The 25708-nt window shown below is 45.1% G+C and overlaps 1 protein-coding gene and 1 long non-coding RNA gene across 3 annotated transcripts in view; one reads left to right on the top strand and one right to left on the bottom strand.

The window, feature by feature from the left end:
* The first annotated feature begins 208 nt into the window (after nucleotides 1-208).
* LOC308483221 lies at nucleotides 209-11365 on the top strand. Of its 2 annotated transcripts, none has more exons than XR_013989612.1 (4): nucleotides 209-864; nucleotides 1293-2222; nucleotides 2497-2869; nucleotides 5401-11365. It is a non-coding gene; the product is annotated as an uncharacterized lncRNA (long non-coding RNA). The 2 variants fall into 2 exon arrangements; XR_013989613.1 differs by having other exon boundaries at nucleotides 2497-2617.
* Nucleotides 6809-25708, bottom strand: part of LDLRAP1 (low density lipoprotein receptor adaptor protein 1) — a 64465-nt gene continuing 45565 nt past the window's right edge. Inside the window, exons 6-9 of the mRNA XM_081016805.1 lie at nucleotides 23486-23563; nucleotides 18594-18724; nucleotides 17325-17359; nucleotides 6809-11735 (exon numbers count right to left, since the gene is read on the bottom strand). Of these exons, the coding sequence (XP_080872931.1) occupies nucleotides 11585-11735; nucleotides 17325-17359; nucleotides 18594-18724; nucleotides 23486-23563 (395 nt within the window). The 3' untranslated portion in view covers nucleotides 6809-11584. The remainder of the gene's footprint in view (nucleotides 11736-17324; nucleotides 17360-18593; nucleotides 18725-23485; nucleotides 23564-25708) is intronic.

Here is a 25708-nt window from a genome sequence, read left to right on the forward strand (position 1 = left end):
CCAATTTGCTTCCACCAACATCTCAGCTTCAGCAGCAGGGCAAAAGCAACAGAAGATACCAGGGCAGCATGGAAAGGGAATGCAACATGGGATCTCCCACAAGGGTTGCCAGGTCAGGAGCATCCCAGACCCTCAGATTTCAGGGTCCAAACCTTTGACCTAGGGGCAAGCATTATCCTGTCTCCAGTTGGGAAACCATCCTAGGGACTGTAGGATTGCAGGGTTGTTTGTCCTTCAGAATAATGATATCCCCCTTTCCGTTTTTTAAGACTTTTACCCACACAAACATAGAGAGAAACAAACAGGAACAATGAAAGCAGCAACAGAGTAATAAATATAATCCCTTTTAATTTACTGATTTTTGCCTCAGTATCAGCAACTACGTTGTGTTGATGACTTTAATTTCACCTTCACTAATAAATTCTCATTTAATTAAAAAAAACACTTATACACGTAACTCTTTCCCTGCCTTCTCCAGAAATTGACTGCAACCTAACCCTCCTTACTTGAGAGTGAGCTCCACTGAATTCAATAGGACTTACTTTTGAGTAGACATGGTTGCGACTGTGTTGTTCAATGTGTCATATACAGCATCTCTCATACTCTAACCAGCTATTGATCTGCAGACCTTCTGCATTTTCCCATTTACTTGTCACCTCACTTTGCACTTCTGTGATTAATTAACCCACCAATTCTCATTTCTCAGTTGGCATTGCATCCTTAACGTATCTCAGAAGAAATCTTAATGGTCGTAACAGTATAAAGTGAAAGGTAATTGTTCTTAGAAACTCAACAATTTCCTACCAATCTATATAGGTTTCTATACATCCCTATCATAAAATAAAGTCAATTTCTTTAGTTAATGTAATAAATATAGGGGTTGCTCGTGCGCAAGTTGCCGCCACTCCTGGCTAGGTTGCCTTGTTAAACCTTTTCTGTCTGGACAGCCCTTCACTTCGTGGCTGTTTCAGTCACTAGCAGAATCCGTCAGTGGGCGTTTCTTAAACCTTTTCCAGCATAAAAGCTGTTTGACCCCAGGTCTCCTCCTACTCTTCCTGCGCGGAAGTCTTCTGCCCAGGGAGGGTGTGGGTAGCGGAGGACCCGTGCTCTCCCCGCTGGTCTCCGGCGAGGAGTCCTGGAGCCCCCTCGCCGATTCCCCCATCTCCCTGGTGTTACGCTGATTTCCTTCCCCAGCTGATGAGCTGCCTCTCTCCCTGCTGGGCCCTTCTCCAGCATCGCTTGGGAGCCTTGCCTCCGCCTCTAGCTCCGATGTCAGTTCCCTGACAGTTAAGTAGGGCTGCCATATGTCCCAGACATTACTGGGATTTCAAAGGCAGAATCAACGTTCAGGGGGAATTTCCAAAAGGCAGCACTTTGTCCTGGATCTTAGGCAAGTCAACTGAAAAACAATTTGGGGGGTTTCCTGGCAACCCTAATCCAAGTATCCATCCTAGCTAAGATACGGCAGGTAGGAAATAGTTTTGACACAGAGATGGCGAATGTCCAGCCTGGGGGCCAAATTTGGCCTGGCATGGGTGCCAATTTGGCCCATGAGGCTGTTTCCCCCCAAAACCTTATCCACCTACCGCACACCATATGTGATGCCATGTGTGGGGCAGGTAGATGCACATCTGAATTGGTTGCACAGCAAATCCCTGTAGGAAGCAGGCTGGGACTCCTCACCTATCAGCTGATGAGTGGTGACTTTGACCCCACAGGATTGGCTGTGTGACCGAGTTCCCCATGAAGAGCTTGATCATCAAGCTGATCCCTTCAGAGAGCAGCTTTGAACTCGCCACCCATCAGTAGATAGGCAATGACTTCAAGCCTGCTTGATCAACAGCACTTCATGGAATCACAGAAGCTTATTTGAAAGCCCTGCATGGTGCTTTAAAGTCCCCAAAATATTCTTCAACACCAGGTGATTGACAGATGGGTAACCCCACCTACATGTCAAATCTGGCCTCTGAGAGGTAGAGGCCAGGTCAGGTTTCCCATCCCTCCTATAAGAGACAGAGTTGTCTCAGTGGTGGCCCCTTGTTGATGGAATGTTTACCTCAGAGAGGCCTGCCTAGCAACTGCATTAATGTCCTTTCAGCACCAGGAGAAAATGTTTTGTTCTCCTAGACATTTTTAAAATGTGCTTTTTAAATTACCAGTTTCTGCTGTCTTTTTATGTGTCTTCCACTCCCTGGCATTTTAAAATTATATGTTACTGCTGGGTATGGTTTTTAACTCCTTTTTATAAATGCTTTTGTGTTTCTCATTGTTCAGTTCTGTTAATTTTATTTTGTTGCAATATTATATAATGCAGCACCTAATAAATTTTGTAAGTGAATAATTAAACGTGACTTACTAGGTTTATAGATGGCCCCGTTCTCACATTTCAAAATCCATATCTGCCTACACATTTCACTCAACTTCACAACAACCCTGTGAGGTAGTCATATATTAAGCGGTATACAAATGAAATAATCAATTATTCTCTTTTGACAGCTGGGGAACTGAGGTGGAGAGTGAATTGCCGAAGGCCGTGCCAATGAAACTGTGTCTGAACTAGGATTTGACAAACAAAGTCTCCTCCGGGCAGCATGTTATCTACTGACAATAATTCAAGGTGGAAAAAAATATTCTGTGCTAAACAGAAAAGATAAGAAAGAAACTTGCATCAGATTAAGATTGCAGCTATTTGCCCTATTTTTATTTTTAATCTAGTGCTGCAGTTGAGTTTTCAAAGCTCTAATTACCTGGATATACTTTACTGCCTTTTACAAATTCTAATTTTTGCACAACCCAATGGAGCAGCTTCTTCAGGAGGAGGAAGATGACCTATTTACATTTCCCCCCTTCATTGAAACGCAGTCTGAAGGTTTGTTTACCTCATTGCATAGCTTGCTTTAACTTCAGTTCTGTTTACACAATCCAAATACAGTGGTACCTCGGGTTACATGCGCTTTGGGTTACATGCGCTTCAGGTTACAGACTCCGCTAACCCAGAAATAGTGCTTCAGGTTAAGAACTTTGCTTCAGGATGAGAACAGAAATCATGCAGCAGCAGCACAGCGGCAGCAGGAGGCCTCATTAGCTAAAGTGGTGCTTCAGGTTAAGAACAGTTTCAGGTTAAGAACGGACCTCCGGAACGAATTAAGTACTTAACCCGAGGTACCACTGTATAAATTCAGGGGTTCCAAAGGTGAGGTGGTGGCAGCAGTGGGGACTGTCTTGACAGCAGCAATGCATTCAGTGGTGCCATTGGGGTAGGACTTTGGGGACAGAAGACCAGGTCCCCACTTAGAAGCAATAGCAGAAGCCACCCCCGCAAACACAGCAGTGGTGGATTGCAACATTTTGAAGTGGACCCGGAGTAAAACCACTAAGTCCAGAGTCTAAAGTAACCTAACTGTACCAGTGGATGTGTTTCTGACATGACTCGTTTCTTGTGCAAAAAGGAAGGAAAAAACACATGTTTAACTCCTAGTGATCGGTTTCTAAGAACTGAGATATGGGTTGGGGGTGGTCTCAAGCCTGCCTGAAAGTTTAACCTGCAAACTCTACCTTCTACTTAACCCCGGGGGTCTAGGAATTAGGTTGGTCCAATGGATTTATTAGATGGTCCACTGGGGTGGGGCAGGACATTATTAGTATTATTACATTGTCCTAGGGCAGGCTACAAGTAAAACAACATTAAAATCAAAACACTATTACACAATATATATATATTTAAGTTTTAAACAACTTAACATTACAGAAATAAGGTGGATCCTTAAAATATACATCTTGAAAACCAGGATGAACACCTGCATCTTCATATTCCATGAAAACTACAATAAAGGTGCACGTCACACCTGTGTGTGTATTGCGGGGGGGGGGGGGGAATTCCACAACTTAAGGGCTGCCACAAAGAATGCCCTTTCCTGCCTCCCCCGACCACCCCCAAATTTCATTAGTTTATTACTCCTTCAGCTATTAGGAGTGTATCTTATTTCTGTATGCTTGCCAGTGACCCTTTGCATTTGGGTTGTGACATTGTTGACTGTGAGTGGTCTATAGAATTGTAGAGTTGGAAGGGACCATGAGGGTCATCTAGTCCAACCCCTGCAATGCAGGAATCTTTTTGCCCAGCGTGGGGCTCAAACCATTGACCCTGAGATTAAGAGTCTCATGCTCAACCGGCTGAGCTACCTTGTTGTGTGTCTTTATGTATGAGTGGCTGATAGATGTAATGTTTGAGGTTGTGAATGGTTGTTGTGGGTATGTGGAATGGATGGTGAGCGTGATTGGATGAATGATGGTGTGTTATTTGAAATTTTATGTTAAATTTCTCTGTAGTGCTCTCCAATTTATTATTATGTTTATGGATATTTCTATGTATTTTGTTAGGTGAACTATTTGATATGGTTTTGTTGTGCTTATTATGTAAACCGCTTAGAGATCCTTTTGAATAGTAAAGTGGTCAATAAATGGAAATAGTGATGATAATAATAATCAAACAGGCAAGCATGTATTTCTAGGAATAATAATAATAATAATAATAATAATAATAATTTATTATTTATACCCCGCCCATCTGGCTGGGTTTCCCCAGCCACTCTGGGCGGCTTCCAAAAGAATATTAAAATACTATGATACATCAAACATTAAAAGCTTCCCTAAACAGGGCTGCCTTCAGATGTCTTCTAAAAGTCTGGTAGTTGTTGTTCTCTTTGACATCTGGTGGGAGGGCGTTCCACAGGGAGGGCGCCACTACCGAGAAGGCCCTCTGCCTGGTTCCTCCCAATGGGGCAAAATTACACACTTCCTACCCCTGGGGCTCTGTGCCCTCACTAGAGCACTCCCCCCTTCAGCCACAAAGACAAAAAGGGCAACAAAAGGGGGTGTCCCTCTCAGTGTAACCCCAAAGAGTGCTCTGTAGTGGTTGGATTTAAAAACAATTACAGGAAATGTCATCAGCAACCCACTATTTTACCCTTCCTGCATCAGGAGAATTGTCAGACGACAAACAGTTTTAAGCTGATGATTGTGACGTTTGCTCCCAGTTGGACTTATCAAGTTTTCAACAGATTTTTAAATTGGATATTTTTATCTGTATGATTTTTTTTTAAACCAATTTATTACCTACCCAAGCTTTAGGGATGAGGTGGTGGTAGAGATAAATAGATCAATAATGAAAGGGATTTGCGGAGGGCAAGGCAGAAAGAGATTCTGGATTCCTGAGATTCAACCCAGAAGCTTGAAAAAGGTCACATCAAAATTGAAAGATCAATTTGCTCCATGGCACCTTCATCAGTTATTCATGAGGCCGGGTGGCAGACACTTAGTATTCACAATTTGAGACATATCCTTAGACTGGAACAGCCTATTTAAATAGTAAAATTAACTTTTGGGGAATATTCCACACAGGTACAACACAGACGAAATAGCAGGGCATCTTCGTAAACTTCCGCCTGCTCAGTATTCAACACCCATTTCCAGAGAGTGAAGTCTTCACACTTCAAGTTTACGTTCCATTTCTCCTGAGGTAAAGTGGTTAAAAAAAAAACCAAATAAAAAACCTCGTCTGTTTGTCAATAGCCAAAAACTAACAATTTATTGCTTTTCTTCCTGTTATGTGGCTTAACAATTAAGAGGAAGGGAGGAAGGGAGGAAGGGAGGAAGGGAGAATAACGTGCCTCAAAGTAAGTTGAGTATTTGAATTGTGCCATTTGTCAGGGCTATATACAGATACTTCGATGACCAAGCGTGACGGTGGCCGATATGCTCCCCAGAACAGGAACACGAAGGCATAAAATGCTCTCTGGGTGTGTGAGTGTCTTGAATCTGAGCAGAAAGGGTGGGAACTTTTCAATCCTGAGGGCCACAATCTCTTCTGAGCAGACCTCTGAGGGCCAGCACCAGAGGCAAGAAGAGTAGGTGGAGCATTAGGTGTAAATTTCATCTTTGTAGGGTAGGGTAGTTTCTTCAAACAGCTTCCTCTATTCTCCTTGTAGGCAAGCAGCAAGCGTTTTCCAAGTTCAAGAGCACAGTCGAGTCAGGCAAAAACATTCAAGGAGGCTGCAAAATAGGGGTGTTGAGACATGAGGCTTGGGAGGGTGTGTGGTTTGGGGTGAGACCAGAGGGGGGGGTCTGGAGGGCTGCATTTGGCCCCAGGGCTTGAGGCTCCTCATACTACCCTCCAGTGCATCCGGCTGTTAACCAGAAGGTTGGTGGTTTGAGCCCACCCAGGGACAGCTGTGGGCAGGAATATTGCATTGCAGGGGGTTGGCCCTTCAGGGCCCCTTCCAACTCTGCAATTCTGCGATCCGTGAACTACAGATTCCCATTATCAGGCTTTGGTGCCTAGCCGCCTCCTCTTCAACTGCAAATCTGGCAGGCTGAGTTTTATGCCTCGTGCCAGGGGTAGGCAACCTAAGGCCCGGGGGGCTGGATGCAGCCCAATTGCCTTCTCAATCCGGCCCGCGGACAGTCCAGGAATCAGCGTGTTTTTACATGAGTAGAATGTGTACTTTTATCTAAAATGCATCTCTGGGTTATTTGTGGGGCATAGGAATTCGTTCATATTTTTATTCAAAATATAGTCCAGCCCACCACATGGTCTGAGGGACGGTGGACTGGCCCACAGCTGAAAAAGGTTGCTGACCCCTGCCTCATGCAGTCCACATGCAGTAAGCTGACTCCAAAAGCCAATCACTGCCCACCAGAGCCAATAAAGCCCTGCTTTTTATGACTATTGTCACCAGCTTTGAATACTTTGAATACTTTTCAGGAGAAGAGTGTGCAATACAATTATCAAAACCAAATAAAAACGGTCTACTGGGAAAAAAAGGTAGAATTTTATTTTCTCAACAGCAAATGTACTTTTTACAGCATATGTTTAACTATATACACAGAGGCATTATATTGTTCATGTTACATACACTTTTTTCTAGAGATTTCCAAAATAGGTATGTTCTCATAAAAATGAAACTTCTTAGACCATTCTTTCAAAACCTTTGCTATAGCAACAACTGCAGCAAACTCCTGTATATGAAGCCTGGGCAACATAGACAAGGGAATGAGGTGGTAGAGATATGAAGTGATAAAACAGAGTGCATCACATTAGACGGTGGGTGTTGGGAGGGATCACCTTTGTGAATTCTCCTCTGCACTAGGGATGGGGAATATCTGGCCCTCCAGATGTTGAACTATCAACTCTCATCACTCCTAGCCAGCATGTACAATGGTCAGGCATGATGGCAGTTGTAGTCCAGTAATACCAGGAGAGACACCTGCACCCCAATCCCATTCTTCATGAAAGACTCCATGTGAGTAGAAACAAAGAGTGAGTGGGGCAACAACCCCTCTCCCTGACGTGCTAGACCTTCAGGAATTATTATTTTGCTTTAATATGGACAGCATTCCAAATTTGAATCCTCATCTATCCCTTGAAGTGAAACATTCTATTCTACCACCTTATTCCGCTCCATGTAGAAGACAAGTTTCTGTTCAATTCTAGTTGGTTTTGTACAGATGAGGATACCGTCTATATAGATATACATATTTTCAGCAGAGATCTTCAACTGACCTTGCATTGTCAACCCAAATAGAAGAGTTTTTTGTACCTTGTGCTACAAGGCCTTTTTGGAGAGATGAAGTAAGTTTCATTAAACACCTTTTCCTCCCAGGGTCAACTTAGTACACAGTTTATAAGAGCCAATTTTCCAAACTATCTGGTTTCGGAGGTTAATTTTATCTGCTGTCTTCTGAATAGTCAGCCTCATTAAAGTTTTACTTTGCCCAGCTGTAGCATTAGCAGAGTTATATATAAAAAAAGATTCTTTGGGAAAAGTGAAATCAGCATTTCAGAAGCCAATTACAAATCTATAAAACAGATTAGTATATTTCCAACAAGGCCACAAACACAGCAAACTGTGCCACAGTGCAGCTATTCAGGATCATTGTTAAACATAATCTCTTAATGACTGTAATCCTGAGTCTCCCATTATTTAGTTTTCTAAATCCAGAGTCTTATGAAATGAGAAATTAGACTGAGAATTTATTTTCTAAGCCTCTGTCACAGACGCAGGTGGGAAGAAGGAAAGATGTATGACAGAAATGCACTTATAAACAGCCATTTAACATTTATTTTTTTAAAAAAATAGAAAGCCGAAAGGAATTATTGTTTTCCTTTAATCCAATTTGGCGGCCTTCGATTTAGCGGCTTAAATGGCTGAGAGGGATGCATGGGGGGACCATGGTAGAACTTACCAAATATTAACAAAAGATGTTTAAGAATAAATATAAGGACCACTGTTGCCTAGTCAACTAGCCAAACCTCAGCATTTGAGTTCTTCCTAGATGGGAAATATACAGAGAAATCTAAGTGAAACTGCTCAGCATCTCCATCAATGTGATGGATGAGTCTTCAAACAGTTTTGCTGCAGCAAAAGAGCAAAGGTCAGTTTTAGGAAGAATATCCAACAGCTGCTGTGTGTTTTTGGATGAAGTACTTTCAAAAGGCAAAAGAGAAAAAGGTTACAGAGCCATACAAACCTGTTCTGACATTTGAAACCATAATTTTGGTTCAAGTTTTTTTTCCTTTTAAAGTGCAAAGCTATATGTCTTAAGAGAAAGTATGCCTACTCTCTTCTGAAGCTGGCTGAAGAACGAACGAAAGAACCCATTACTGCCCACTGGTAATTCAAAGAGGCGGTTCTTGATCTTTCTCATTTTAACAGCTAACACAATTTCCCTGTTTCCAGTAAGAGCTCAGGAAGAATGCAACGAGACAGACCCTGCTTCTGATGGAGCCACCAAAAAGAAAAGCAAACATTGGTCCTTATTTTTTCTCTCTCTTTGCTAAGACCTATTTGAGTGAGAAAAGGAGTGCAATTATAGCCTGCCCTTTGGAAAGGGTAAAAAAAAGCACATCAGATTCAAATTATTGTTCAGGCATGGTGCAGTTCATCACCACAAAGGATCAATACCATGCTGCTTTCCAAAGAATCTCACCTGTTACAATCTCTCTTTCCCAACCACCTGTGAATCTTCCTTCCCTCACAACCTTTCCCAGTTGTTGGGGAGGGTGCATGCGAAGACCAGCTCCACACCATACATTTAACAAACATTTATAGCACTTCAGCAGTCATGGAACCTGAAGTCTACCCCTCACAGAACTACAATTCCCAGCATTCTTTGGGGGAAGCGCTTTAAATGTGTAGTGTGGATGTGGCCAAAAACTGTTCCAGGTATGTATGTATGTATGCATGCTAACCTTTATTGACCCACGTGCCACATTCATCCCTGGTGACCTTCTGGGGGCCACAAACCAGCAGTGAGCGTGGGCAAAAGTTGGTGTGGATGCGTCTTTGTCTGTCTGTCTGTCACACACACATACACACTAGCTCTCACACATGCAAACAGGCACTCACTCCTGTTTGAGATGATCCATACAGATCAGGTGAAGGAATGGGTTATCACCCACCCTAGCTCATCAAAACACTGATTGATGTGGACGGGGTGATTTACATCCCCCTCAGGGCACTGGGCTGAGCAGTCTACTTTATTTTTTGCTTCTTGCCAAAATCAATGGGGTCTGGGATGAGGAAAGGGGGAAGAAAAAAATGTGCTTGGGGAGCCACATCAGATTTTAAAACAACCTTGTACATAAGGACAGAAAAGTGACTAGCCTAATGAATTTTCCAGCGGATGAGGTACAGATACTGCATCCTGTCTCTGGTAGCTCAGTTGGTCTCTGTGATTAGCCTCCAGGGAATTCATTTTTGCCTGTAGCAATTAGGCAAGTGGTTAAATACAAGGCTGATTAAAAAATGTACAGCCTGCTTTCTTTCCTGCTTAACAACAGGGCTCCAAAGCAGTTTACAATCAATAAAATAAGCAATAAAGTATTATTCTTTTAAAAAGGCATTGGCAGTGATCAACTTTCCAAGAACAGAAAGTGGTGGGCACGTGTTTTAACACCTGCTCTCCAAACCACTTCCCAACACATTGAAAAGAAGTAAGTCAGGGAAAAGGCAAAATGAGAAGTCTTCTTCCCAACATTAGCTTTCTATATATATGGAGTTTGTTACCCCCACCAAATGGTGAACATCCACTCATGTGAACCATGCATGTGCAGCTTGAAGTGCAGGAACAGAGTTAAGACTTCCACTGCTATTTGGATACATGAAGCTTAAGATTGGGTAGAAACCACACGGGGCTGAAATTGCCCCTCTCCCTGCATGTCTATATGAACATTTTCCAATGGGCTCAACTCATATCAAGCTACAAAGAGGGTCATGAACCATTGGTGCCCCATTCTGACACATGTTTGGACCAGTTCCACAGGAATTTCAGGGTGGTGCAAACAGACTCCTCATGAGACATGTTCAGATGTCAATTTCCTGTATTCCTGGCTCGAAGCACGTGGCTGTCATTTCTCAGGGGAAAAGAATGTTATATTCCACCTCCACCTCCCAGAATTGTCTACATGGAAAGCCAGCCCTGTTCACCACACTGTGCACACTACTCCAGTCTCACTATGGTGTCCCAACAGGGACAGGAGGTCCTCTCCTGCTAAGTCGAGATACAATGAAACCAGGCTGGTGGCTACCTGGAGGTGGAAGTTGCTATCAGCGGTGTGGCCCCTGCTGTGTGGGAAACAAGAGAAGAGGCAGAGCATGCCTCTCCGAGCATTTACACATTGCCCTGCCCCATGTGGCTCATGACTTCCCTTCTCCACAGCATCTGAAAAGGGCCTAGGCATCAAACAGGTTTGATTTCATGGATCAGTAGGGTAGTTTCAATAGTTCTGGTCCACAGATTAGGCAGCTGTTTCAGCCTGTGTGCCATTACTACCAAAACAACCCTACTGATGCTTATTAAAATCATCTGGCTAGGCTCTGTCCACTCAGCTGCTGTGGGTTGGCACCAACATGCCTGTGGGAGGAGCCGGCAGGTCATAGAGAAAAGGGCTAGAGAGCCACAGCCTGCCATTTCCCCACCTAATGCAGCATCACATAACCTATAGTAACCTTCCCTGCTTGAACCAACTAGAAAGCCAACTCTGCCTCACTGTATCCACCCCAGAGCAACCTCCTTCCTTGTCGGGCTGCTTCTCTTCTAGAAAAAGTAACTCAGATCACTTTGATGTTGCACCGCCGACACCCACCTCACAAGACACAGCTGATGCTATCACAGTTTACTACGAGTATTCAAATGGGAAAAGCAGTCTAATACTGTAATGTTAAGTTAGACAATGTTACTTAATTTCCATAATATATGTAAACTGAAGGGGTTCTTGAATAAATATGCTCAGGAGTATCTCATCATTTACATAAAAAGCAAAGATTTTTTTTAAAAAAAGAAATATATTTATATATATATTTATTTATATATATAAAGATTATTAAAGTATCTAAAGCTTTGGTCTAAAGAGTTATATGGTGACATTATAGCATCCATCTGGATCAGATGTTTGCCTCACCCACCCTTCTTAAGCAAAACCCTCCAGTTAAAAAAAATCACTCAGAATGCAGTGCATCAAGTTCTCAGTGGTTACGTAACTTGAAAAGCTGGTCAGGAGAAAAGGAAAGAGAGAGAGAAGACGTCAGAACCCAAAGAGGTTGTCGTCTTTCCCCGCCACTGTAGAGGAATCTACTTTGTCCCAGTCAACAGGAGAGAGGATTTCGGCGCTTTGGATATCTTGTGCGGTCAAGCCAATGTCGAGGTCTTGGGGGTTAGTTCGAGATTGTGCCAGTCTGAAAGAGGAAGAAGAAGAAACCCTGTGAAGGGACCTGGAGAGAGTTGTGTATGCAGGACCACCACCAGAGATGGGGAGTGAGAGAAATGTCAACAGGTATAGTAAAGGAGGGGGACCACTTCTGACTAAAGTGAGGGTTACTTCTGAATGTCCCTCTCCTCCCCAGGGTAGGGAGTAGGCAACCCTGAAAGCAGAAAGCCAGCTCTTCAGGGAGAAAGGTTCTAATGCAGGCATTTGCATGCTGGTCCTCCTGGTATCCTATTGACGCGGAGTGTTTCAACACAGAGCAGAATTCCAAAAACATGAGTCCTCCCTTTCAAGGATAAAGTGGTGTAGTCCTTTCTGTCATTTATTACATTAATATCCTGCCATTCCTCCAATGTGCTCAAAGTGGCATGCCTGGTTCTGCCCCGTAGTCCCATTTTATCCTTACAACAGCTCTGTGAGGCAGGCTAGGCTTTGATCGTGCGACAATGACTTATAGCAATTTTATCGAAGTCCTTTTTCCTTTTTTCCCCCAGCTAGTGCATAGAGGGTCACTGTTTGCTACAAAGCTATTATTGTCATTCAAAAGAAACCGAACTATTTCTGCTGGGGTGTACCTGCTTGTTGGTGTGAACAAAGGTTCAGAAAGCGATCTATCTGGTCTCTGTGTAAGGGGTTAGAAGGCTAATGGAAAATGAGTGATGTCTTCCCCCTGAGGTTGATCAGAAATAAAAATGTGTCTGCATATAGAACCTTGCTGTAGCAACCAACCAAGAATGAGTGGGCATCGCTTGGAAATGCAGTTCAATAAAGGCATTTCTTAAGGAAACTGGTGAGAGTTTGGTCAGATAACTAGCTCTAAAATGCTCTGTTCTCAAGAGTGGATACCAAAGGGAAAATCTGGTGTTGGCTGCAGGTCCCTTCTGGATTCTATCCAGAAGAACCAACTTATGGACTTCTCTGCGACACAAGGTGGTGATGATGACAGATAACAGGAACCTCTGTGTTTGGAAGGAACCATGGGGGAAGCCTGCTGCTGGTGTGCTTCCCAGACATGGGCGTAGCCGGGGGGGCAGGGAGGGGCAGCTGCCCCCAATCAATAAAAATCAATAAAAATACATAGTTGAGGTCCCCCCCCCACAAAAGGCCTGCCCAACTAACAAAAGGCCTGCCCCCCCCAACAAAAATCCTGGCTACACCCATGTTCTCCGAGACATCTAACTGGCAGTGGTAGAAAGCAGGATGGACCTTTTGCAGTATGCTTCTAAATACCAGTTTCTGCCAAGTCCAAGATAGGAGAGGTGCTGTTGCATTTGCAGGCATCCCAGGGCGATCTGGTTGGATGTTTGGATGCTGTGGAATGCAATGAGCCATGTATGTCTCTCTCTGTGTGTATGCACAGTTCCCAAACTCACAAATTACCCTATTTATTTAAAATTCACACGGGGGTGGGTGTGTTCTTTGAATTTCCAAGCAATGCCAGGCACTCCCTGCTAGTCTGTACCCACGCACAGACCACTCACTCTAGCAGGAACTTGACATATCATTAGCTGAGGCCACATCTCACAGGCAAAAGGCCACACTGACCAAAAGCAGCAGCAGCAAATATATATATACGAAGTGCCACATTGGAAAGTCTCAATTTGCCTCCCTGCGGGGCGATTTGTATGGACAGGCCGCCACAACGTCTCTCCAGCATTGTCTGTATTAAATTCCAGTTGCTCATGGCAGCACTCGATGTTTCTGGAGACGAGATCAGGAATCTTAACTCCTCAGGACAGCAGCACAATGGCAAAGGGATTGGAAATGGCAGCAGCAATCCCAATTGTTCAGCGTCTGCTGGCATCACCAGAAATTTCGTGGCAAGGGAGATTACATACACACACACACACGCACACACACACACACACACACACACACACACACACACACACCAGAACTTCTACTTGCATATCCATTAGGATTACCGGTACTTTATTGCAGCACTGTTAACCTTCTCATGCAAACACTGAGTATGTGGGAAGTAGAAAGAATGGTTGCAGACTGGGCCAGATAGACTGTTGCACTTAGGATGCTGCAGTTTAGGGGTTCCACTTAAAATCCCCCTCCCTTTTGCAGGCTGCTGCAAGCTATGGAGAAGGCAATAAGCAGAGGTGTTGCTATTAGCAGGCTTCTGTCATAGAAATGGTACAGGGAAGAGTTATCCCTGGCACTACAACCTGATCTAAACTAGAGGAACCTGTGGCTGCTTTTAAGCCCTTTTCTCCAAAGTGGGGAGATTCAGTCACTGAATGACCCATGTAGGGATGAGCAAATCTGATGATTCAGGCTTTTGTTTCTCATTTTTTCAGGCTTCAGTTCACATTTCCAAATCAGTTTGCCTCCCCCCCCCCCCAAAGAAGTCCTCATAAAAATTATCTGCGTATCGGGGCACCTTTCTTCTAATGCACAGATGTTTTGCTATGCGATTTCCCCTAACATACATAGAATTGCAAATACAACTTCCCTAATATAATGCATTTTTGTATGTTATCTTCACCAACCTATTTTGGAGCACACTTTACCCTGAAGAACTGCTGCTGGTCAATGTGGACAATACAGAGGAAGATGCACAATTGGCTTAGTATAAAGTCTGCTTCCTATGTTCCTGGTTTATGCATTTTCTGTACACATTACTTAGCTGGAGAACAGAATTGCAAAATTTTGAGAAATGAGAATTTTGAAGCATGGCTGTGTTTTGGTTTCTGTATGGTTTCTGAAAGTGCCAAGCAGGCAGGCTTGCCTTTAAATGTGAACTGAATTGAATTTCTCCCCTTTGGCTGTTATGAAGATGGAGGTGGGTGGGTAGAGGAGAAGGAGCAGGAGATAGCCAGCTCCCCACAGAGCCATGCATATAAGGAGAGGAAAGGACCACTCCCTGCTCCTAGGGATCAGTATTTCAGGCTACACTCAGGGCAGAAGGCAGCACAACTCAGATTCAACAGAAGCCACAGCATATCACCATACACCCTTTACAATTTAATCATTTTTTTAAAAAATGTCGGAAAATTCTGAGACTAGTGAATTTCTGTCTGCTCTTTGAGCCTGGGAGATTTTTTTTGGGGGGGGAGGGGTTTGCTCTCCCACAAGGGTTGGGGAACCTCTTCCAGTCAGAGGGCTGCATTTTTTCACTCGGAGCAACCTTCTAGGGGCTGCAAGCCAGGGGTAAGCACAGGCAGAGGCAAAAAGTAGAAGGAGCAAGAAATGCAGCTCTTGCCTTTGTACAGCAGGCTACATTCCAACCCTGCAAAAGTCAGAGGCTTCTACACCCCACCCTCTCCATCCAGACAAAAAGAGGCATTCTCACTGTCCAAAAGTCTTGAAGCTGGGTAAGTGAGGGGTATGGATTGAGGAGAGGGAATTTTGTCTAGGATGGAGGTGCAGCTTGGGGAGGCTCCCAAGGGCCAGGTAGAGAGGCCTGGAGGGCCACATTTGCCCCCTCCCACAGGCCGGAGGGTCTCGTCCCTCTGCTAATAACTTGTTCTGTTTGGATTCATCTTCTGTGCCCCTCTCAAGTTGCACCACAGAGGAGAACCAGCACCATCCGGCAACCAGGGCTGTCTCTTTTTCTGCAGAGAACATTGTACGCCGACAACCTTGCCCAAATGTGTTTGTAAAAATGACAAACATGTACATTTCGTTACTTCTGCATTAGTAAAGCTCCGAGTTCAATGCTTCATCTTAAAAATAATAATAAATACTTTACGCTGTTTCAGCCTTAATGGTGGTCAACTGCTTGCAGTACTGCATTTAAATGAAGCCTTACATTTTAAGGGTTGCATTAATGGTGCATTGTGGTTTTTAATGAACCTGATCTCTGAGATTTTCGACCTTAGCTCCTGAGTACAATGCAAAACTTCATGTTTAGGGTTTTGTATCAAGGAGGATAAAGCTGTCAGCATCTCCTACCTCCACTTTCGGAGGCAGCAATGCTTCTGAATACCAGTTGTTGGGGATCAGAAGCGGGGAGAGAGCTGTTGTGCTCATGCCCTGCTTGTGTGTTTCCCACAGGCATCTGGCTGGCCTCTCCGAGAATAAGAGTCTAGACTAGAATGAGCCTTTGGTTTCATCCAACAGCCAGGCTCCAATTACATACTTATTTTTTTTATTAGGCACCTAATTTTTAAGGCGCTTGGTTGTTACTGCTGTTGTTTTGCTGAGTGGCCCCAGGTTGCCCTGCTTCCCTATGTCAGGAGGAGAATCTCTGCACATCACTCCACACTCAGAAATGACACCCGGGAAGTTCTAACAAGTGCTTTTAACATCACTTGAGAAAACACCGATGTGGCCATGCATACGGAACACAGAGCCAGAGGATGCTGCCACACACTGAGCCAGGTCAGGGACCGCCAAACATTTTAGGCCTGTGGTCATATTTGGAATTTTGAGCAAGTGCTGTGATCACTTCTCCCTTTGCCACCAGATCACACACACCATGTCTGAGAGACAAAGACAGACAGCGAGAGAGAGAGAAAGAAAGCATGTACACATACATACAGACACACTCACACACTGTTTTCTCAAGGTATCTGGCTAAAAGCTGGATCCAACAGAATTCATCAGTCTTGGACAAGACATAGAGCTGGAAGAGGAAGTGAGAAAGAGTGTTCCTCTTCCAACTTCTTCCATCAGCTCTATGTACTTTTCAAGGAAGAAAAATGTAGCCACTCTCACCACCTCTTGACCAAGTGAGCAGTGAGAGGGAGGCTCAGAGGTTTGTGGAGAAGGGCACCATTTTGATAATCCCGCTCCAGACAATTTCCAGGAATGATTTTGGAGCAGCCGCTGAGGACCTCTGGAGGGTGGGCAAAGGGCACCAGAAGAAGTGGTAGCTAGCAGTCCCTGCATCCCATCCTTTAAGAAACCAGCCAGTGGGCCAAATTCCTCCTCCTCCACCACCTCCATTTCTGGGGGTGCAAAAATCACCTATCAGACTATGAAGTGTCTGACGTTTATGTGTCTGGTGACGCACTGCCGCTATTGCAGTGAAATAAAAACATGGAAGAAACTTCTTGTTCTTCTCCTACTGCAGCACAAAGGCGTGCAATATTTTTCTCCCTTCCTCCTTGCCTCGCCCTCACCCTGGACGTGGGTCGCGTAAAATGTTGTGATTTCTAATGTGGCTACTGTGGTAAAGTGATTCTTTTTTTGGTGGGAGGAAGTGCTGATAGAGCTCCTTGCCAATGGTACAGAGGTACCCCTCTGTCTGCAGGTGGGGATCTGAAAGACTGCATTTTCAATTTGCTACCTCTGCTCATGCATATGGCAAACATCTTCTAGCCAGGGCTACATCATTTAGGGAGTTTAATTCCCCACCTTATGCACAAATTAGCTCCTGCCCTAAGAAGTTATCAAAATATTTGACTTATCCAGGCGGCTGCAAATCCCATCGTTCAATTAGGCAAACAGAGCACCTCTGAAAGGGTCAGAGCACAGCAGACAATTTCGATTAGAAACATTAAAATGATTTTTTTTTTTTTTTTAAGAGCAGCCACTAATCAAGTCTGTTTCCTGGGCAGTCCCCTGGTGGAAAGACACTCGTGAAACAAATTAAGAAAATTACCTTGAAAAAGCTTCATCCAGTCCGTCGTCCATTGCCTTTGTTATAAAGAGAAGGGGGAGGAAAATTAGACCAATCTGAAATGACAGTTACCCAGCTCCCAGCTAGCATGCAAGCATTACAGGGTGGATTTTGCATTTTCTTTGCAATTTCTTAAAAAAGAAGAAGTGTGTGTATAAGGCGGATGACGACAATGACTACAGAAAGCAGTAGTTTGAAAAATGTTCTGAGGGACCAGGGGGTGCCTTGGAGACTTAGTCCAGTCTATTCTATCTGGAATGGTTTCACTTGTTCTTATATCTCTTTATATATCTGTATACTGTTGTAACCCTCCATGGATCATTATGAAGAGTAGGTAAGAAATCTTTTATGAATGAAATAAAATGACCAAAATCAGGGGATCCTTGGTGGGAAGTTTTTGTTATTTTTTATTAAATTTGTATACCTCCCTTCATCTGAAGCTGCTGCCTATCAGTGTGGACCAGTGATGGGCCAACCTTTTGAAGTTGGGGACCGTGTTCCCTCAAGCAAAAGTGGTCAGGGGTTGCAGTCCCATGGGGGGCAGTGTCACAGTTGGCTATGGGTGGGGCCAAAGCCAGAAGTGCAATACCCCCTTCTCTCCCTCCCATCCCCTTGCCCTCTCTCTCTTCCCTTCTTCATCCATTTATCCATTATCTCATACACAGACACCACAAGCTTCATCTATGCACACATACCTCATTCATCCAATTCATTCTTTCTTTCATACATGCCATTCATTCTTCCATCCATTCTTCATCTTCTCTTTCTCCACATGCAAACATACACCCTATTTATCCCAGGACTAGTGCACCCTGCCAATGTCCCTTGCTTATCTATCACTCTGTTTCCCCTGCATCTTTGTGTTACATCGCCACCAGGAGAAAGATAAATGCCACCAGGCAGATGTCATATTAACTATGTTCATTATGAGAATGAGCAGCGGGCTCTCACATTCCTTTCCTCCTCCTGACAAGGAGGAGCCGGGAAGCTTCTGATTAATCATAGCTTGTCAGGTCTTCTGACCCAAGAAACCGTGGCTTAATATGATGTATAGTTTGATGGCTTATGTAACTGCTTGTTTCAACAAACCACAGTTAACATTTACCACAGTTTAGGGCTTTGTCTGAACCTTAAACTGCAGTTAATCTAAACTGCAAGCCAAAGCTTCCTCACTCCTCCTCACAGTAACACTTGAATTCTTCCTCCTGCACATTTTACCAAGATTGTAGTATGCGCGCTCGACACACTTACCCACATGACGTTGTTGTTTTCTGATGAATGTGGCCCAAAGATGCTTCCGTCTGACTGCGTGGAGTTTGCATTGACAGTCAAGGGAGTTTTAGCAACATTCTCTAGGTCTAGCAGGTTCCCTGTGGTGACTGCTGCAGGTGGACAGAAATGAAAGGGGGAATTAAAGAAGATGAGGCGTAGGAGAGAAAAGGCTTGTAAGCAGGGTTGGAGGACCTTTGGGCCTCCAGGTGTTGGTGGACTCCAACTCCCACCAGCCCCAGCCAGCATGGCCAATGGTCAGGGATGGTGGAATTTGTAGTCCAGTAAGAATGGGAGGGCCAAAGGTTCTCCACACCTAATTTAGAGGATTCCTCTCCATCATGTATGGCCTTTAATAGCAACATCTCTTGGATTCATCAGTCGGTCTTTAGAAAATTTATATACCACTTGATTATGGGGCTATAGGGGAGAGATTGTTTGGAACCATCTAGGGACAACATGTTCCACCTGCTTCATCCCAGCAGCTTTATAAGGAGGAGCTGCCACCAAGCTGTTTGGGTCCTCTGACATATGAGTGGGGGCTGACCTTTTAGCACAGACATGTACGTATTTGGTTTTTTTAATAGCTTTTGAAATGTTAAGATTTTCTTGTCCCTGAGTGGTTTAACAATTAATCCCTCTTCCTTGGGAACTCAGGGAATTGAAGTTATGTCAGGGGAACAAGGGTCTCCTAACAACTCTCAGCACCTTAACAAACTACAGTTCCCAGGATGCTTTGGGGGAAGCCACGACTGTTAAAGTAGTCTGACAGTGCTTTAAATGTATGGTGTGGAAGTGGCCTGTTTGCGTGTTATGGAGGGAACAGACTGAGCATGGCTTGTCATTGGAGACTGATATAGGCACTCTGAGAAAGATCAGAGATAACTCTGTTACTACTACTTCACAAGCTCCAGGAAGCAGTATTAAAACCAGGCTCTGAGATGGAAGAAGAAGAAGAGTTTGGATTTGATATCCCGCCTTTCATTCCCTTTAAGGAGTCTCAAAGCGGCTAACATTCTCCTTTCCCTTTCTCCCCCACAACAAACACTCTGTGAGGTGAGTGGGGCTGAGAGACTTCAAAGAAGTGTGACTGGCCCAAGGTCACCCAGCAGCTGCATGTGGAGGAGCGGAGACGCGAACCCGGTTCCCCAGATTACGAGACTACCGCTCTTAACCACTACACCACACTGGCTCTCCTAATGGCCTGTAGATGGAGTCCTAATGGCCTGTAGAATGATATTTATTTCATCCTCTTCAGCCAGAAAATCATCATCCTCCACTCCCACTGCAGAGCAACCACATTGATCCCATTTTTACTCTGACCTGAGCACAACACAGTACCCCTTTCCAGTCTACCCTGCTTCGATTTAATATCCTTCAGCCTTTCCGATGAATGAAAATTCCTGCAGGACCTTTTAGGAAAACACATCTTTGCATTCCACTGGAAGTATGTCCTACTTTTCTGTTTTCTCTCTCTTTCAAATAAGCATATATTTGAATTGCAGAAATCCTTTACGATGCACAGGAGTTGGGAGTTTTTGGAGACAGGCTGCAGGGCACCAATTCATCTGCGGGCTCCTCCATGAGGAGTCAAGCTGAGGGGGAGATGTCAGCTGGCAGATTTTGGGTGCCATTAAGGATGGCAGAGTGAGAAAGAGGCAGATGTGTCTCGCCTGTGATGTGACTCACTAGGAAAGTTCTTCTGTGCTAGCTTAATCTCGGTGTGAGGTGCACACAACAGGAACATAAGGAAAGCCTGCTGGGTCAGACCAAAAGCCCATCTAGTCCAGCATCCTGTTTGTTATGGTGACAAACCAGACTCTGATGGGAAGCCCAGAAGCAGGACCTGAGCACAACAGCAACTTGCCCTGCTTGCGAATCCCTTGCATTAACAGGCATATTGTATCTGCCATTGAAGGCAGAACATAGCCATTGATAGGATTCACAGAGGATATGGCTCTTTCAAAGCCATCCAAGTTGATGACCATCACTTGAATTCCATAGTTTATCTATGTGCTGCATGAAGGTAAGGAGAAAAGTCTTTGGGCTCATTTGCAGTTCCATTTGTCCCTGGAAAAACCTGTGGTATAGCACTGCATTGGAGCAAATGGCAATGGGTTTTCCGTGGATTGCTGTTTGTTCTGATTTACCGCTAAAGAGTGGGTTTTCTGGGGGGAAAGTAAAGCAAAACTGTTCGGATCTGTGCCTTAAAAGCATGGGGCAAGTGGAAAACTGTTTGGACCTGTGTTTTCTAAGCATGTGACAAGTGGAATGGAGGGGGCAGCCCTTTGCCTGGCACATAAAAAAACAAAGTGGGTGCCAGGAGTGCCTCCAAGGTGAAATCATTCCACAAGAGGGGGCCACCACTGAAAAGGCCCAATCATGTGTTGCTGCCCTCCCAACCTCCCATGGAGGGGGCACACAAAGAAGGGCCTCACAGAGAGACATCATGTCCCAAGTGACTTAACGTGTGGACTACCTGTTGATTCATACCACCTTAGTCACCAAAATACCTAGAGCAGTCATGTACAGCAGGAATGGGGAAGCTTCCAGGGGCCACATGGCAATGGTGGGCAAGGCCAAAGGCCAAATAAATGTGAATGTTACCTTTGCACAGAAGGCAAGTTTCTTCACACTGCCACATCCCATCTCTGTCCTCCATGCAGGTATGCCAAGAACATTATCAGTGTTCGAGGACAAATTCCATCCAGGCAAAAACAGTAAAAAAGGTTGCAAAGTCAGGCTGGTTTAGGGTGCAGCTTGGGAGGGTGTGTCCCCCAAGGGCCAGACAGAGAGGCACGGGGGGCCACATTCAGTCCCCAGGCCTGAGGTTCCCCCATCCCTGATCTATTGCCTCCACTGAGTGGCTCTCCAGGGTTTTAGACAGGGAATCTTGCTGGGGATTGCTGCTGTCGTGGTGTAGTGGGAGACCAGGGTTCAAATCCCCTCAGCCATGGCACTCATTGGATGACTTTGGGCCAGCCACAGTCTCTCAGCCTAACCTACCTCACAGGGTTGTTGTGAGGATAAAAATGGAGAGGAAGAGAACCACACACATCACCTCAAGCTCCTTGGAGGAAAGGTGGGGTATAAATGTAATAATAAATTAATAAAATAAGCTGGGGGGGGTGGCCTTTGGCATGCAGAGCAAGCGGCAGAGCTGCAGACCTTCCTTCAGAACCTCAGAAGGCACCTGTAACCAAAGATTCAGCAACATCCGCCTCTGTCAAGAGGCAGGTTAACTACTTTGAAATCGGCTGAAAGACCCACAAAAAACACAAACTCCAGATTCAAAGATATTGGACAAAGCCAAAGCAGAGGTCAGATTTAAAGATTCTGGGCACGGAAAGTTTATCCAGCCCGTTAGAGCCAGCCATTTCGTCGACTTATATCTGTGCTACCCTGAGAGGCATTTTTGGAATGGAGTGGATGTTAAAGAGGATTTCTTCCCTATCAAATATACATGCGGATCAATACGACGCAGCCGCTTTGGACAGGAGCCCCTTTTATGGATGACTTCCTCAGTACCACTTTGCAGCATCTCACCCGCCAGGAGGGGAAGAAGACAGGCTGTCCCCTCTTTGCCCCCCTCTCCCCTGCCCCGCCAGTTCATTTGAGGCTATTTGTGCCATGCAAGCTTTAGAAGATAGCCTTTGCCACCAGACAATTGCAAGGAGGATATAGCTTAAAAACAATACTCGGAAGGCATGACCCCATTTTTGCAAGCTGCACAATCCAGACCGCTAAGAGTTTTAATGGGTCCCTGGGAGCGGTTTTCAGAAAGCTGCTTGCAGGAGTGTGGAGGGCTGCCTCCCTCCCTCCCTCCCCCTTCCTTTCGCCTCCCTGAGGAATAACAGGCACGTAGGATGCATGATGGAGGAGTCGCAGAGGTCAAAAGGACTGCTAAGTCCTTGATGGATTTCAATCAGGGGGTCAGTGACATCTGTATACATGACATGCACCTTAATCTGAGTGTCTCCAGGAGAGGGGGAAGGATTTTCAGTTACTAGAGACCACTGACAACCAGAGATGGAACTGTACCCACCCACACCCTCTCTTTAGTTTCTGCAAGACTTGTATGGTGAACGTTTGTGTATGTGTGGAAGAGAGGGCCCTTAAGAAAGGAACAGATCATAACTGACTCTATCTTCAGTGTTTGGTCTGTGAGTGCTGTACCTTATCCAGCTAAAAAGGTACCACCCAGGCATCAGGAGGTTTTAGCAGGCTTGGATAAATCTCAATGTTTCCAGAATTTAATAATAATAAATAATAAATAAATAATAATAATAATAATTTATTTATATCCCGCCCTCCCCAGCTGAAGCCGGGCTCAGAGCGGCTAACAACAATAAAAGTAACACAACATTTTAAAATCAATTCATTTAAAAAAGAAAAAGGGGGGGGGAACCTTTGAGTGGGTGGGGAGGGCTGTTGGCAGTGAAGAGCCCAATTTGGACTGAGTGACAAAAGGGGAGGGAGCAGAAAACGCTATTAGCAGGATAGGAGAGCTGAAAATAATGCCAATATATTTCAAATCTGGCAACCAATGCGCCCCTTTGGTTTCAAATAGTACATGGGCCGACAAGTCTAAAAAGCCCAGGACACAATTTTTCACGGCCCTCTAGCAACTATGGTGGCTCATTTACCAGAAGCAATGTATCTAGTGTTAACCCTGGAAGTGTATCCCCGATTCTGACCAAACCAAGCCTAGGACCTTCTGAATGCAGAGCAGATGCCATATCTCAGCAGCTGAAGACCCTGGCGAGAGGCTGCAGGTACTGGGCAAGACAGACCAGCGGGCTGGCATGGTACACAAGGCAGGCAATTTCACCCCACATTTCCTTTGAACAGAATCTGTTTCTTTAGTCACTTACTTCCTTTTGATGAGGCAGAACTATCCAAACTTGGACTGCTGGTGCTTTCTCCTTCCGAGATGGCCTTTTCCCGCTTTTCTGTGGTGGGGACACAAGACAGACAAATACGCCGTTTAGTGTGTGGCTAAGTTTTAAAGGCTGATTTCTCTAGCAAGCCACGAAGCTGCTTCCACACCTTGCAATGGGGTGAGGGGCCTCTGGCCTGTGGGCCAAATGCAGCCCCTTTCGGTCTCTTGGGATGCTCTCCAGGCCATGCCCCCTACTGGCCCTGCTTCACATCCTCCTTAAGTGCTTTTGTCTGGCCGGAATGTGTTGTTCAGCTCTGACAATGTCGCTTGCATGTCTGGATGGAGGCCAGAGAGGGGTGTGTGAGTGTGTGTAGAAACGTAGCCTACTGTACCAAAAGGTTAAATTTACACTTCTTCTTGCTCTGCTCACTTTCTCCTCTGGCCCCGTCCACCACTGGGATGGGGCCCTTGGAAAGCTACCCAGCATACCCAGGCTGTAAAAGGTCCCCGCCCCGCCCGCTTTACAAAATCCTCTTCAGTCCTAATGTAAGGACAGAGCAAATGAGCGGCAGTGTCGGAGGCACAATTTCTAGCACAAGTGCACTGACTGGGCTGGCAAGAGGCAGAGTTTGGCTCCAAGGTTTAAGTGGCGTGGCTTTCTCTGTTAGGATTTTTTTCATTAAAAAACCCTTTATTGCTTTCTTTATTCTCTGGAGAGACTTGAAGTACCTAACAGAGAAATAATAAGAATAGCGGGCTGGATTTAATAATATAGTTATTCAATAACATAGCTACACCAGTGGAAGCCAGCGAGGGAATTTAAGAATTCCAGTAGCATATGATAAACATGTATCTACACCAAAGCCTCCCCTGGCTCTAGCCCCTGCGGGGTGCTTTCCCTGCCAAAATGGTCCTCTGAATCATGGAGGTAGTCAAAGGGGGGGCAACTGCCCCCCATCAAGTAAAACAATAGAACTACTTAACTGACCAATCACATCGGCTCTGCCCCCCCTAACGAAAGTCCTGCCCCCACAACAAAAATCCTGGCTATGCCCATGCTCTGAACACCAACAACTGAAATTTCCCACAGTGCCCCTGCCACAGCTTGACTCCAGGGCATTGTGGGACTGCTATTTTAATTTCCCACAATGCCCCAGAGCATTCCTACCTTGGGGGCATTGGGGGGAAATTAAATGAGCACTAGGAGGGGAAAAAATGAATGAGCAGTCCAGAGCAGCTGTTAGGAGGTGGCTGCAGCAGATGGTGATCTGAACAGAAATGGCACATTTGATCACCTGGCATAAGGAAAAAAAAATCATTTCAAGTGATACAGAGTACAAGCCCTTTCCTGAATGGAAATGGATCTCTGCATAGCAAATCGTCATATACGAAGTGTCCCTAAGATGGCTTAGCGCCTACATAACTGGAATCTAGCACCTTATTCATGTTACTTGACTGTGCTATCTCAAGGCCTCGAGAGCTACAGATGCATTATTTCAATTCATATTTTTATCCTACCTTTTGGCCAGGGTGGCTGAACAGCACATAAAACACAAATGAGGCCACTGTTAAAATAAATTAAGATCTAATTAAGGGAGATAATGGACACCAGTCCCCAACTCCCAGATGCCAATGGTCTAACCCCAGCTTCCAAAAGCAAACTGAATACCAGAGAGAGCTCTTACAAGGATGAGGCTGTTGTAAATGTCTGGCAGGGGGAGATTCGATTTGCAGAGGTCTGGGCTTCCTGGCGCGCAGGCGGGCACTGCTTGTTGTCTACCTTAGGCATGGAAATGTGAGGAAGGCAGCAAAGTGGAGAAAGGGGTTTCCAGGGAACAAAATCTCTCTCCCTGCAACCAACCTTTCGCCAGTGCCAAATTGCTGAACATGTGCAGGCGACAAGGAGGGCCTTTTCATACTGGCATGACCCCAAGACTTGGGAAGGCCATCCAATCAAGCCTACAGTCTGCCTGGAAGGCTGCCGATCTTGCTTGCAGCTGCGCTAACCAGGCCATCACTGACAAAAGGACAGATGGTTTCTAGTTATCAACATATCCTCCACTGGCACCACACAGCTGGCCAGGACTAGAAGGCCCAGCATTTCTTCAGAGCCTGTGTGAGATGGCAGTGATGGATGAGAATGGTGGGAAACACTTGGGAGGGGAGGTTGCCTAGCAACCACCCGCCTTGCTCCTTCTAGCACCCTTCAGGTTTT

Source organism: Podarcis pityusensis, assembly GCF_964106645.2.
Source record: "Podarcis pityusensis genome assembly, chromosome: 8".
NCBI classification, from domain to species: Eukaryota; Metazoa; Chordata; class Lepidosauria; order Squamata; family Lacertidae; genus Podarcis; species Podarcis pityusensis.